Source organism: Meles meles, chromosome 16 (genome assembly GCF_922984935.1).
Source record: "Meles meles chromosome 16, mMelMel3.1 paternal haplotype, whole genome shotgun sequence".
NCBI lineage: Eukaryota > Metazoa > Chordata > Mammalia > Carnivora > Mustelidae > Meles > Meles meles.
The window spans coordinates 67,741,257-67,754,823 of NC_060081.1; the positions used below are offsets into that span (position 1 = coordinate 67,741,257).

At 51.1% G+C, this 13,567-nt stretch overlaps 1 protein-coding gene across 1 annotated transcript in view; it reads left to right on the top strand.

Moving 5' to 3' along the window:
• STK4 (serine/threonine kinase 4) overlaps positions 1–9,699 on the top strand; it is a 92,776-nt gene extending 83,077 nt beyond the window's left edge. Inside the window, exon 11 of the mRNA XM_045981068.1 lies at positions 5,586–9,699. Within this exon, the coding sequence (XP_045837024.1) occupies positions 5,586–5,744 (159 nt within the window). The 3' untranslated portion in view covers positions 5,745–9,699. The remainder of the gene's footprint in view (positions 1–5,585) is intronic.
• Positions 9,700–13,567: the final 3,868 nt, after the last annotated feature.

A 13,567-nucleotide genomic window follows, 5' to 3' on the forward strand; every position in this document is an offset into this window, starting at 1 on the left:
ACCTAGTTGGCCCTTGCATAGTTTTACTTGAGGAAAGGTAGTGAAGTAGACAGTGTTATTCCCAGTTTATGTTTGAGAAAACCTGATCCCAGAGAAGTCAGGCGACTTGCCTGAAGTCACCCATCATCACTAGTGGTGGCACTTTTGGAATCAAGGGCCATCTGATGTATTTAATGTCAGCCAAATTTGTAATTCTTCTGGTCTTGCTGTGTGTTTCACTAACGTGGGCCTGTTTCCAGAAACCCTTGGGGGTCGTGCGTACGGTTTTTCCAGTTCCTTGCTGTATCAACTTTGGGCAGATTGCTTGCCTACTCCCATCCTCGTTGACCTCATTTGTAAAAGGAGGAGTATCAGATGGGTTAATCTGTGCAGACACCTGCTTAGCTCAGTGCTGAGCACGTGGCGTACGCTCAGGTAATGAACGTTTGGCCCCTGTCTAAGTGTAGAACCCGGTAGTAGGACAGCGTCGTATCCAGCGCAACAGGGTGAGGCTGGGGTTCAGACTAAGCTAGCGCCCACCTGAGGATACAGTGCGTGTCCAGAGAGCTCAGCCTTGAAGAGGACACTCACCCGCACGTGCATCATTGCCTTTGCGGGCTCAGACAGCAGACGGGGTGCAGAGTGATGGGGAGCGGAGTTGAGGTATTCGTTAGACAGTGGTGAGCACGTCCAGATTCCAGGCCCGTCCGTGTCCATTTACTCCAGACTAATGTGTTGATTAGCGTCCAAGTGGCCATCGGATTCTAAATAACCATGGTTGAAAGGCTTATTTTAGTTTCTCCTCCCTTCTGTGACCTCTCTCAGGAAGAGTGCAGAAAATCGCCGTGCTTGGTCCGTTCTCTTCGGCACAGCGCACCATCTTTAAGGAGCCTGTAGCTCTGGGCGTGGCATTTGTCTTGCCCAGAAGGATCACGTCATCTTCTTTTGATCATCTTGTTCTTCCCAGAGTAGTAGTTCTCTTTTATTGCAACAAAAAATCAAAGTGGACGTGCCTGGGAGGGATGACTAAGCCAGGGTCGGAGACCTGCTACTTACCAGTCAGTATCAAACACAGAAATGGGAATCGAGGGAGCAGAGACTTCCTTTGGCTTCAGGAGAATGCTGAGAGGAATAGAAGCTCTCTGAGGGCAGTACTCACTCCCTGGGTCCCTCTGCATCTCACCCGGAGCCCTGTTGCACGCAGTGGTGCTTGGGAAGCTTGCTTCTTGGTTTCGTGGCTTCCATTATTATTTGGCTGGGAACAAAGGGTGATTTATTCTTTCCCTCAGCCAGTATAATGCATAGTGTAGTGAACAAGACAAAGTCACTGCCCTTGTAGAACTTTCGTCCTAGTAAGAGACACGGCAAGTAAAAGAAAAGTCAGAATGATTGAATACAAGGTGCCGTGATCATTTTAAAGGAAGTAAACTAGGGACTGAGAGAACAAGGCATGGAGGGGAGACGACCTTTCTAGAGAAGATGCTCAGGGAGGGCTTGCTTAGATTCTCCGAGGAGTTGCCCTGTGAGCTAAGGCCTAAAGGATAAGGAAGAACTGGGGACGAGCCATCCAGGCAGAAGGATCAGTCACCGTGTAGCCACTAAGGCCAGAAAGAGTGTGGTTTGTTTGAAGATCTGAAGTAAAGGGTGGCTAGAGGGTCCTGAGCAAAGGGGAAGGTGGCAGGTGATGAAGTTCAAGGGGACAGTGGGACCAGAGATGGAGGGCCTCCAGAGCCTTGGTGCATTATCGGATTTTATTCTAAGTGCAGCAGGAAACGTAGGGGGATGTGATCTGGTTCGTTTCTGTATTTTTAATTATGCTTGTTGCTGTGAGATGCTGGCAGCCTGGATTGAAGGGTTGGATTCGAGTTATGTCCACGTTTTAGAGATGTGGGCAGGGGTGGTGAGGGGAAGGAAGAATCAGGGATGATTCTGGGCACCTGGTGGAATGGTGGTATCACTCCTGAGATGGGGCAGACCGGATGTGGGAACTGGTTTGGGGGTGAGGGAATGGATGAAGGTGCCGGATTTCCATGAGCTGATCCAGGGCCCCCATGTGCAGTAGAATCTGCCCTTGGATGCATGAGCCTGGTGTGCAGAGGAGAATGCTGCTCTGGAGCCGTACTGTGTGGGAGTCGCAGTACAGAGAGGATGTGTAAATGCCCGGGGGCAGATAAGGTCCTGAAAGGTGGTACTTCCTGTGGCCACTGTAAACAAGTCAAGCTCCCTGCACATTTGCTCCTTCAGAAAGCTGGCTCGCAGAACCGAGCACCGCAGGTGCTCTCCACTGCAGGGTATCCGTTTGAAATATATTTATGCTCCCAAGGACCGGGAAGGTGAGATGCTACTTTTGGCGCCACGGAACCATTCTCTGAGCTTGTTTACAGAAAAATCCATATCTGGAGTGTGACCGAGGCTTTAGTGGTGACTGGCTGGCTGTGTCCTAATGGGTCAGGTGTAACATAAGCCCAGAGCCTTGGAGCAAGTAAAGTAGTCTGAAGGTGGCGGAGTTACAGCAAGGGTGCTTGTTGCCTCCAGATTAGATCAAGGACGGAAGGGCTGCAAAGAAATTGGACACCTAGAAGCCGACCGGAGACAGGCAGCAATTACTTTATGAGAGTGTTGCTGTGAGGAGAACGAGGAGGTTGTAGAATGATGGTCATCAGACTTGAGGAATTACAAGAAACACTCGAGTAGCTTCTTTAGTGAGCAGACTCCTCACCTCCCGGAGAGTGAGTGTGAGTGAGTCGCTCATGACTTCTAACCTTTAATTGGTGATTCCGATGCTCACGATCCATGGGTCCTACAGAGAGAAACACTGAGTCTAAGAAGACCTGAGGTCATCTTGGCAGCCCGCTAAGGGCGGGAGCCGGTGGCTGGGGAGATGGGGGACAGAGGGTATGGGGATGGGCGCGGAGGCCTGGCAGGCAGTGGGGGCTTGTCCGAAGCTGCGGAACAAGCCCGAGAGCCAGGGCCGCTCCCCTGACCTTGATGTCGTCGTCCTGTAGTGACACTTCATCCTGATGGAAGGTGAAGAGGGGGCCTCCCAATTCCCAGCTCCCCTCCCTTCACTGAGGTTTTCTTTCCTTTCCCCTGGCACCCTCTCCTGTAAGAGTAACCTTCTGATTTGCCGAGTTCATTCTCGGGTGTCTGTCTCGCCTTCTAAAATGCAAGCTTCACAAGGACAGTGATACTTGGTTTTTGGTTCTCTTATCCTGGGTGCCTTAGGCAGTGCCTGGCCCGCGGTAGGTGCTCAGTGCATATTTGACGGGTGCGTGGATGAAAAATATTTTGTTAAACTATAAATAAGTTAACAGATGTTGTAGGAAAATGCCTACCCTTACACATTGTTAGCCCAAAATAGAGTAGAATATTTTCTTTTCTACTTGTTTGATTCTGGCTTGGATCAGAGGTTACAGGAACGTATATTTATGGGAGGTTCATTAGAGACTTTTTAAAATATTAATAACAGCAACAATAGCAGGTATTAATAACTGTGGTGGTGAGTCTGGCTTATGGAATGCTTACTGTCGGCGAAATGCATACCCCGTGAAGTTCTGCGCTGAAAACATCACACCCGTTACCCCACCTGGTCCTTGTGAGAGCCGAGAATGGCGGAACGGGGGTCTCTTCTCCAGAGGAGGACACAAGGCTCAGAGGTGAAGTCACTCATCCAGGGTTGCACAGCCACTAGAGACATACCATCTGGGATCTTAAAGATTAATACCTCAACTCCCAGTAACACTCGGTGTTAGGTTTGGGGCAATTTCTTTTTGGAGGAGGAACTGAAAAGGCTAAAAATGAGGCAAGCATTGCTCTTTGGAGAGTTCCCAGCCCAGAACACCCTCCAGTTGGTCTGAAACACAGGCTGGAAAGGAGATGTGGTTTTACGGGTGCAGCTTTCCAGCATCCCACCCCCTCGGCTCTGCATTCCCACATCACAAAGAGCCTTTCGACTTGAACTGTTGGGCTTTTCTTACTTCTCAGACCACCTCCCTGAAGCAGGCAAGGCAAATTCCTGTGGCGACAGGGCACTAAACCATTCCTGGGGAGGCCGCAGGAGCCCTTCCCCCTCGGTCGCACCCCACCCTGGAGAGGAAGGGCAGACAGAGGCTCCTTCACCCCCTTCCCACACCACTTCTCTGCTGAGGCCTCAGGAAGGGGCTGGGGGACACAGTGATCCCATAAATGTCTCTCCAAAGATGTGAGTGGGCCTTTGAGTTCTTGGAACACTGCACCTATTAGACTGATTTAAGCTCACAGTTAAGCACCACCTGCTGTGGACAATGGCGGCTTTCATTCCCACCCTGCCAGCCAGGACGGGCCTTGCTCGGACTCAGTGACACGCCATACACGGCGGCGAAACCACTCGCCCCACAGCAGCAGTCACAGGGCGAACATGAGCACACCCCTGGGCTCTGGTAAAGAGGGAGGCTTGTGACGCGCGCTGCCGTCTTTCAGCACACGGTGCAGCAGGCATGTGCCAGCATCTCGACGGCCGTGATCTCATTTAATTCTCATGATAAGCACCATGAGGCATGGCTGTCCCACTTCCATAGGGGAGGATGGCCTGGAGAGACGGGTGACTTGCCGGAGTCTCATAGCGTTTGCAAGAGGCAGAGCCATGTTTTCCTTACAGATGGAGTCGGTTCTCAAACCTGGGCTTTGTGAGTCTGCTCTTCTGTGATTCCAGGTAGGGGCAAGAACTCTGGAGCCTCACTGCCTGAGTCTGAACAGTGATCCTGCCACTTTCTAGCCGGGAGACACTGGGCAGATTACTTCTCTGCCCTCTTCCTTGTTCCTCTGTAACACAGGGATAATAATATATGCAAATCATAGGGTTGTTGCCAGGATTAAATGAACGGATGTGTGTAGAACATAGAGCGTCCGGCACACAGAAAGCACTATGTAAGTGCTGGCTTTTATTATTAGTTTATACATCCAGTCCTGCTCTTCCCTCTGGATGATGGAAACTTAATTGCAGAGGTTTCCAACTATCCTTCCCACTCCCCGCCCAAGGCTTGTGTCTCATTCTTGAGACGCTGGTGTAGGTAACGCGTACAAGGTACTTCCGGGGTGCCTGGGGTATGGTTAGCATCCGGTAAGTGTTGGTGATGACCAGTGTGGCCATGCCTAAGTCACTGGGGGGTAGTGGGGGCACAGCATCTGATCCTCAGTGAGCATCCACTCTGCCCGGTGTGGGACCCAGACAGAGACACGGTCGCCATCCAGAGGCTCGTCTCCTGGGTAGGACAAGAACTAGGGGGCAAGCATTATTTTGCGTACACCAAGAGGCTGTTACTTTAATGCCCTAACAAGGCTTCAGTACGTAATTCACTGAAAGGACAGGAGAGATGAAAGTATTACTGGTTAAGTTCTTGGTCAAGGCAGAGTAAATCAGAGAAATTAGTGCTTAGAACTTGTCCAGGGATAAATTGTGTCCAAAGAGCTTGGGGCGTACCATTCGCGAATGAATTGTCACTTTCCAACCGTCTCCACTCCAGACTCTGGGAAGACCCTTCCCTTCCGGGTGCCCAGACAGCTTGGGCTTCTCGGCTGTTCTGTGCTGACCTGGGCTTTGTCGTGACTGTACTTTCCACTTCTTCTAGCTTAAGAGTTGGACAGTGGAGGACCTTCAGAAGAGGCTCCTGGCCCTCGACCCCATGATGGAGCAAGAGATTGAAGAGATCCGACAGAAGTACCAGTCCAAGAGGCAGCCAATCCTGGACGCCATTGAGGCTAAGAAACGGCGGCAACAAAACTTCTAAGGGGGGGAGGCCCGGCACGCCTACCCGCACCCCAGCTTCGGTGACCTCGGGTCGCTCGCCGCTCGGGCTTGTCCGCCGACGCTCCTGCCCCGTCGTCCCTCCACAGCACCTTCACCTTCGTGACCTCAGGAAGTGCGCCGGTGGGAAGGGCTGCCCCCGTCAGCGTGCTGCCTCGTGTATGTATTTAAATTGGTCAGTTATAGTATCTCAAAGGATTTGTATCGGCGCTTTTAAACTCAGAGTTTTAAACCCCAGGAACAGAGAGACTCCAGGATGTGATAGCTGGGAAATTGTTACATGTTGTCTTGACTTTCTTCTCCCAATAGCTTTCGATTGTTCTTTCTGGAAGACTTTTTTAAAAATATATAAATATGCACATATATATAAATTATAACTGGATTCCCCACCGAGTGTGGTGGCATCTCTGTACAGGTACAGTTTTACAGTTGGCCTCTTTTCTGTAAGATTATGGTACTGTGGGACAGGAGGGCAGGGGACGCCGGGAGAGGCTGTCGGGGTCACTCCGCTCCCAGGACCCAAGCTCACCCTTCTGCAGGGCTGCATTTAAAAATTTAGGTTTGGGCCAGTTCTTCCCCAGGTTTTCAGCCTTGTGTGGGTCATCTCTGGCTTCTGGAGCTGTGGACCACGTCCGAGGGACAGCCTTGAGAGTCTGTGTTTACTTCCTGAGTCCCAGGAGAAGCCTGGCATCCTCTTTGCAAACTGCCCCTTGTGGCTTCAATGCCTTTCATCCATCTGCACTCTCCCGACCGACCCGAGTCACAGCGCAGATACTGCCCAGTGCCTTAAGAGGAGACGTGACCCAGTGCGGGGACGGGCCTGCCAGGACCTCTCCACACACACACGGGGCTGTGTGCAGTCCGCAGAAGGGAAGGTGTGTCCAGAGTCCTCGTTGTTCATGCGAAGATCGCACGGGACACCTTGCTCCACACTCCTTACAGAAGGGGTAGAGGGCATTGTTTTTGTGATCACATTCCAATATGTGACTGTTTCCCTTTTTATTTTACTGCTGAGGGGTCTGGAAAGGATACATGAATATCAGACTAAGACCTGTTCCCCAGGAGAGCTCTGTCCGGGCCCATGTAATGCCAGGGCTGGAAGGGACCCCAGGCATCATCTGGCCTGACTGAGGCTCGGAGAGGGGAAGTGACAGGGTGACCAAATCACAAAGCAGATTGAAGGAAGAGGTGGGACGAGACCATCGCTCCTCACTCCTGGGCCACTGATCCAAGCATTCCCTTTCCCGAGGGGAAAAACTGGTGTCACTTTGGGTTAAGTTGTCCCGGGGGACCCTACCAAGGGCGACTTGCTCGTACTTGGTCTCAGCAGTGGATGACTGGCTAGGATGGCACCCCCAGGGAGAGCCAGATGGTCTGGGCTCGACCAGTCCGAGACTCTGCAGCCTCTGCCGGACCACAGACCGCACCACGCAGGCGATCTCGGGCCTCGGGCGGATCAGAGGGCTTCACGAAACACAGCACTGAGCCATCCCTCTGCAGCACTGGCTCGAGGCCGCGTGGCGTGTAGTCACCGGCAAAGAGGAGACAGCAAAGAAAGGCAAATGTCTGCTTATTTTTTAATGTCTCTTCCCCTCAGGTGGGGAGCTCTGACGGGGCTGCACCTAAAGATAGTGTAATTTGACTCCATAATTGCTTTTGCTTCCCAAACCTAGGAATCAATGGAATGGCAGGGAATGTTCCTCTCTCTTCTCTGGCCAGATTCTGGTCTTTGCAATTAAAGCCAGTTTTTAAAAATGTAAGAGGCCGTGGTTGGTCCGCAGGGTTTGGCCAGTTAGGCAGTTATGTGGCAGCTACAGAGAACAGAGGATCCCACTAGAAGGATCGATGGCAGCTAGCATTCACTGACCACTTAGTATATGCCCGGCACTGAGCTAGGTCGGTGGGCTTTTTACAGATGTCCGTTCCAGACTGCACCATAACTCCATAAGTTAAGTACTTGATCTCCACTTCACAGGTGAAGGAGTAAGTTCAGAGAGAAAAAGGCAATGTGTCTCCCGGGGCTGTACGGCTAGTGAATGGCAGAATCAGGATTCATGGCATCACCATGTGCGACCAGTATTTACAGGGAAGAGGAAAATCACAAGTCTTTAAGATGAAGTGACTACCTTTTCTTGCACAGAAGAGATAACTCCAACTGGCAGTTTTAGGTTGGGAAATGGCTGAGTTAGTTGTCAAGTCTGACAGCCAAGTGAGTCCCACCAACCTCAGCACGGAGTGTGCATTCCCCCACACCATCTGCTGTGCTCGCGAGCAGGCCTGCCTCAGCCTCTTCCATTTTAGAAAGGACTTTGCACTTGGCCAGACAGGATGGGAAGTGCCCATTTCTTCCTTCCTAAGCTAGAGCCAAGTAAAAGAAAGTTTCGGTTTTTCCCCATAAATAATCTTGGGTCATGAATCTTGATCTGGACTTGATTCTGTTCCAGGCCTGTGTGCACCCGCCCATGTGGGCCCAGGACAGAACACTGCTCCCCAGTCTCACTGGATAGAGCCTCTGGCCAGGAGTCCATTTCTTTGGACCAGGTCCATTTCCTGACACAATGTATTTGCGTCCTGGTGATGGACAGGCAGAGGGGTGAGTCCTGGTTGTCTTCCCCAGGAACACTAACTTCCGGATAAGTCCGAGTGCTCTCCTGGAGCCTTGAGCTTCAGCATCTGCGACTTGAGCTCCCAGGGAACTCTGTGGCCCTCACCTCTTCTCTCCTTTTAAGAAACAATGACCCACACCTAATTGTGTCTTTAAAAAAATCTCAAATTCTCTAAGGATATCTTGATTGCTTCCTCATCAGTAATTCTGAAGCAGATTTCTCTTTTTCTTTTTCCTTTGTCCTTTCTCCCAACCACCAGCTGGATGGTTGGATGGATGGATGGACGGATGGATGGATGGATGGATACTTGACTGGCTGGCTGGCTAGACAGACAGATGGACAGACAGAAAGATGGATAGATAGGACCAGTACACTGAAGTGATTTAAGAGCTATAGCTTTGAGTCCTTGAGACTGTATATTCTGACCCAGGAAACAATTATTTAGCAGCTGCCAGATGCCGGAGACTTATTATGCCATTAAATTCCAGTAGCTCTCACCAATAGCAGAAATGAGAGCAGTGACATCACTACAGTGTCTACAGATACTGAAAGGCTAAGAACAATGGCCCGAACAACTTTGTGCTAATAAATTCAGCAACTTAAACAAAATGGACAAATTCCCTGAAAGATTCAAAACACCAAAGCTCACTCCACAGGTAATTTGAGTCGCCCTCTATTCAAACTTAATAGCTCTGGGAAATCTAGGTATTATGGTCCTCCTTTCACAGAGATGGAAACTGAGGCTCAGAGAGGCGAAGTCTGTCGCTCAAGGTCGTGCAGCTAAAGTAGGGCGGAGCTCGGACCCCAGGGCAGGTCTTCTGACTCTGATTCTAGTGCCCTTTCCAGCAGATACCACGTTGCCTCTAAAGATCGCAGCTCCTCAGCCTCCCACCCTGTCCGTCCTTCCTTACACACTATGTGTTTTCATCAGGATTATATTCACTGTATTTAGATTTTGTGTTCTTTTTTGTGTTTGGGGAAAAAAAAAATCTCTTCCACCAGCTTGCACTCGAACCAACTTGGAAAAAGCTTAAATGCTATTGCTGATGTACAACTTAAAAATGTGAAGTTTGTAGCTTTAACTTTTTGTAATGAAAACTAATAACACTGGCTGAAGTGCTGACTTGAAATGCTATTTTATGAAGTTTGGATGTAAATAATCAATTAAGGTCAGCAGTTTGTATATGTCTGAGAGATGGTTTCCTCCCTGCACCAACCCTTTTTTTTTTTTAATTCGAGGTGCTTCCTGTGTGCTTTTATGTTAGAATTTGTTGTTCCCCCTACTTCCTACACACTGCCACCTTTGTTTTAAATAAACTGTCCTTTGGAACACAAGACTTTCTTCTTTTTAAAAAGGAGATCCCCATCTGTAGCCTGGGTAACGGTGTTGTGAACCTTTGTGAACCTCTGTGGTATGTTTATTCTAGAATCCAAAGCTGGGGGCGCAGAGGGAGAGGGTAGGGTAGGGAGAAGACTTTTGTTGGATGCTTGCTGTGTGCCAGGTCCTGAGCTGGTTGGCAGGGATGTAAAGACGAACCAGGCGCGGTTCTTGCAGACCAGACTGGGCGTTGGTCCAGCACACGAGCGTCCATGGGTGCCCACGGAGACGCCACGGTAGACGGAAGTGCACCAAGGGTGGACGCAGGAGGGGGAGTGACAATGAATTCTGCCGGGGTGTCCCCCAAAGCTTTTCTGGAGGAGGTAATACATCCTGAACTTAAAAATGAGCCAGAGATGGCCAGGACAAGAAAGGGCAAGAAGTGAGAACGAGCGACCTCTGCGGAGGGTCTGGTGTGAGGGTCCGGGCGCAGGGCCGTCTGGGCTCCCTTCATCTGGGTCCGTTGTGGCCTGGGCCTGGGCCCGGTGCAGCCCCACGTTCCGAGGGAAGCTGCCCTCGTAGGGCCCATCCTTGTCCAGAACTCCTTCCCTCTCCTGATCCTGGCTTCTCCCACAGTTCGCTCCAGAGCAGGAAGGAATAGAGTGACACCAAAAATTAAGTGTGAGTCTCTTGAGTCACATCGCTCTTCCGTACTTGATGTAATAGTCTATTTGCGTATCTGTCACGCTCCTCTGTCCGCCTCTCTGGGAGTGGGGGGATGTGTGCTTTTGTTGCCTAGTTTACTCCCCGGTGGCCAGCGTCGATGACAGATGTTCCCCGTTGCTCAGACTGAGAACCTGGGGCCCAAAGGAGGGGAGCCTGAGCACTGAGGAGTGCCTGAGCACTTCCTGCATGGTGGACACATGCCAGAGACTTTCCGATGGTCTCATCTTTCTGCACAGACCCTGAAGCATCCCAGAGATCGTGATTCTAATAGCGCGCAGGACGGCCCGCTGGGAGTGTTCTGGAGACGTGTCAGGGCGGTTTCCTGGTGACCATGATCAGCATTGAGCACACAGGGGTGCTCGATGTGCTGCGGTGCGTTCGGGGACAGCTCCGCCCCTGCTCAGCCCCACAGTCGAATCCCACCGGACGGTTATGTTGGTGAAAGCTTGTTTATTAACCCCCGATGCTAAACCAGAGCGCATTTACATCTGAACACAAAGTACTTTGTACAGGTTTTGCTCTTAGTTTTCCAAGAAGGAATGCTGTGGAATGGAGGGACACTCGGGATTTGCTTTGGGGCTTTCCCAAGAGCTGCCAACCACGCGCGGGTGTGCCGGAGACATTCAAGCCACTGATGCAAGATGACACAGTGAGATCCGTTTCGATTTGTAGCTGTCCCACAGCCAGTCTGCGTCACGTGTCACACTCACGGCGAATGTGTGTCCTGTGTCACACTCACGGTGAGTCTCTTGTGTCACACTCATGGCGAGTCTGTGTCATGTGTAACATGGCGAGTCTGTCATGTCACACTCACAGCGACTCTGTCACGTGTCACACAGCGAGTCTCACGTGTCACACTCAGGGTGAGTCTGTGTCACGTGTCACACGGCGAGTCTGTCACATGTCACACAGCCAGTCTGTCGTGTGTAACGAAAAACCGATCATTTCAGAGGCAGATGAAGGGCCATGAAGAAAATAAAACAAGGATGAGACTGAGCAATATGTCCACGTGTGCCGTGTGTGTGAGTGCGTGTGTGTGACCGGGTACACACGTGTGTGCGTACACACACAGGCAGAGGCAGCTTTCCATAGTGATCCAGGCAGGTCTCTGAAGGGGTGGCTTTGGAGGTGGGACCTGAATGACATGAAGGAGCCAGCCAGGCGGAACATGCGGACAGTGTACAGCCCAGGCTGGAGGCACAGCAAGAGCAAAGGCCCTGAGGCAAGGACAGATGTTGGAACACAGCGCACAGAGGACACGGCAGGTGGCAGTGAGAGGGAGGGGGAAGTGAAGATGAGCGTGCGGGGACTTGTGGTCGGTGGGGAGGGGTCTGAGTGTCATTCCTGATGAGACGGACTCATCAGAGGGACCCCCCCATCACCCTGTGCCCTGTAAGGGGCACCCACTCTCAGCCAGCATGCGGCCCTACAGACAATGCAGCCGAGGCCCAAGGTCTGATATGTCCAGTCTGGACTCAAACCCAGACCTCTTGACCCCGTCTTTCATGCTGAGACCCCAACTGTGGCCCCAAGTACGAGAGTGAAGTTTTGCGATCTCCACACGTGCGGACCTCTTCCCTCCCTCCGCTCAGAGTTGCTTTCCCATTCCCAAAGAGAACCAGAGCTCTGCTGGTTTCTGTTTCCTTCCTGTGCATTTCCAGTGTCCTTCCTAGCATTTATTATGACAGGCATTTTCACGTACGTATACCTCACTTGAACTTGGCATCAACACTGTGAGGTGTAGGTGTCGTTCTATCAAGACAAGTGAAGAAACGGGCTCAGAGACGAAAAGAAGCCCAACCAAGACCACGCAGCTTGTCAGTAGCCGGATTCGAGCACAAGTCCATCTGACTCAGGGCCCATAGTGTTTCTTCTATATCACGCCATATCGCTCATGTTCTCCCATCCGATTCAAATTATTGCAGTAACTCCCGACTCAAGAATGAAGACAACACAGGAATGCAGAGCCAAGAAGGCAGCTGGGGCAGGAGACCTTGAACTCTGGGTCCACTGTGTTGGGTTTCTGTCGATTGTAACTGGAGGATTCCTTACCCATCCAAGAAGGTAGGACAAGATGGGGGCAGGGGAGGGCTTTGGATACCAGCCTGAGTAGAGGATGGAGGTCGACCTTAAGACATGCTTCTTGGAGATCAAAGGTCCAACCCTTTGGATCAGGCACTGGGTAAGTAGCAGGGCCAATGTTGAGGTGTGTGCTGTTCCCGCCCTTGAACTCATGAATTTCCTGAAGCTTCTGAACCCACTCCTTTTGGACAGGTTAATCACCAGTCTACATCTGCCCTTGTCCTCCTCTTCTTTTCTAACAGAAAAGATTCTGGAAGACACTGCCCCTTTCATCTCAAAAGCTCCTGCCTTACAAGGTTAGCTTCTCAACTTATTAAATTTCCTGGAGAATTCTTCCCACACTCAGGCTCAGGTCCTGGCTGGCCTGGAATAGGAGGTCTGGTAGTCACCAAGGACCATCCCAGCCAGCACCTGAGAGCCGTGTCCAGAACATGAGGAGAAATTCATAATAGGACCCCACTTCAAAGCCACTTCTTTCAATGGTGCCTGGGGAGTTCAGTTTGTCACACGGAGCGGGAACAGTGGGATGTGGTGCCTGGGGAGTACAGCCCCGTATCAGGAGGCTTGAGCTCAAATCCCTGATGTGCCACTTTCTGGTCATCCCACTGTGGGCCACAGTGTCCTCAGCTGTCCAGAAATGACAATTATATTTCATTGTTGCTATTGTGAGACGTACATGAGATAATGGTCGTGAAATCACGCTATAAACCAAGCGCCACAGGCGTTTGAAGGGTGGTTATTAGCTGATAGGTCATCTTCACTCTCGGGAGCCTCAAGAAGTACCTCAGGAGGCAACCAGATTCCCTTCCGCCCCCATTCTCCAATATGAACACTCCACTTGGCCCTTATTTAAGCTAAAAAGCTCTTCTCTAAGCAGAGAAACTCGGGTATGACCTTGGACCTCCCTGGGTCTCCGTGTTTTGATCTACAATGTGGGGCTGGGAAGGGAGAAGATCTTACGTTGGAGGAACGTGTCTCACTTGCCAGGAAGTCTAGAAACTGCTCGATTCCCACATCAGCCAGGAGTTCACATGATGGCTGCCATGTTCTCATAGACCCAACCCTCTGCCACGG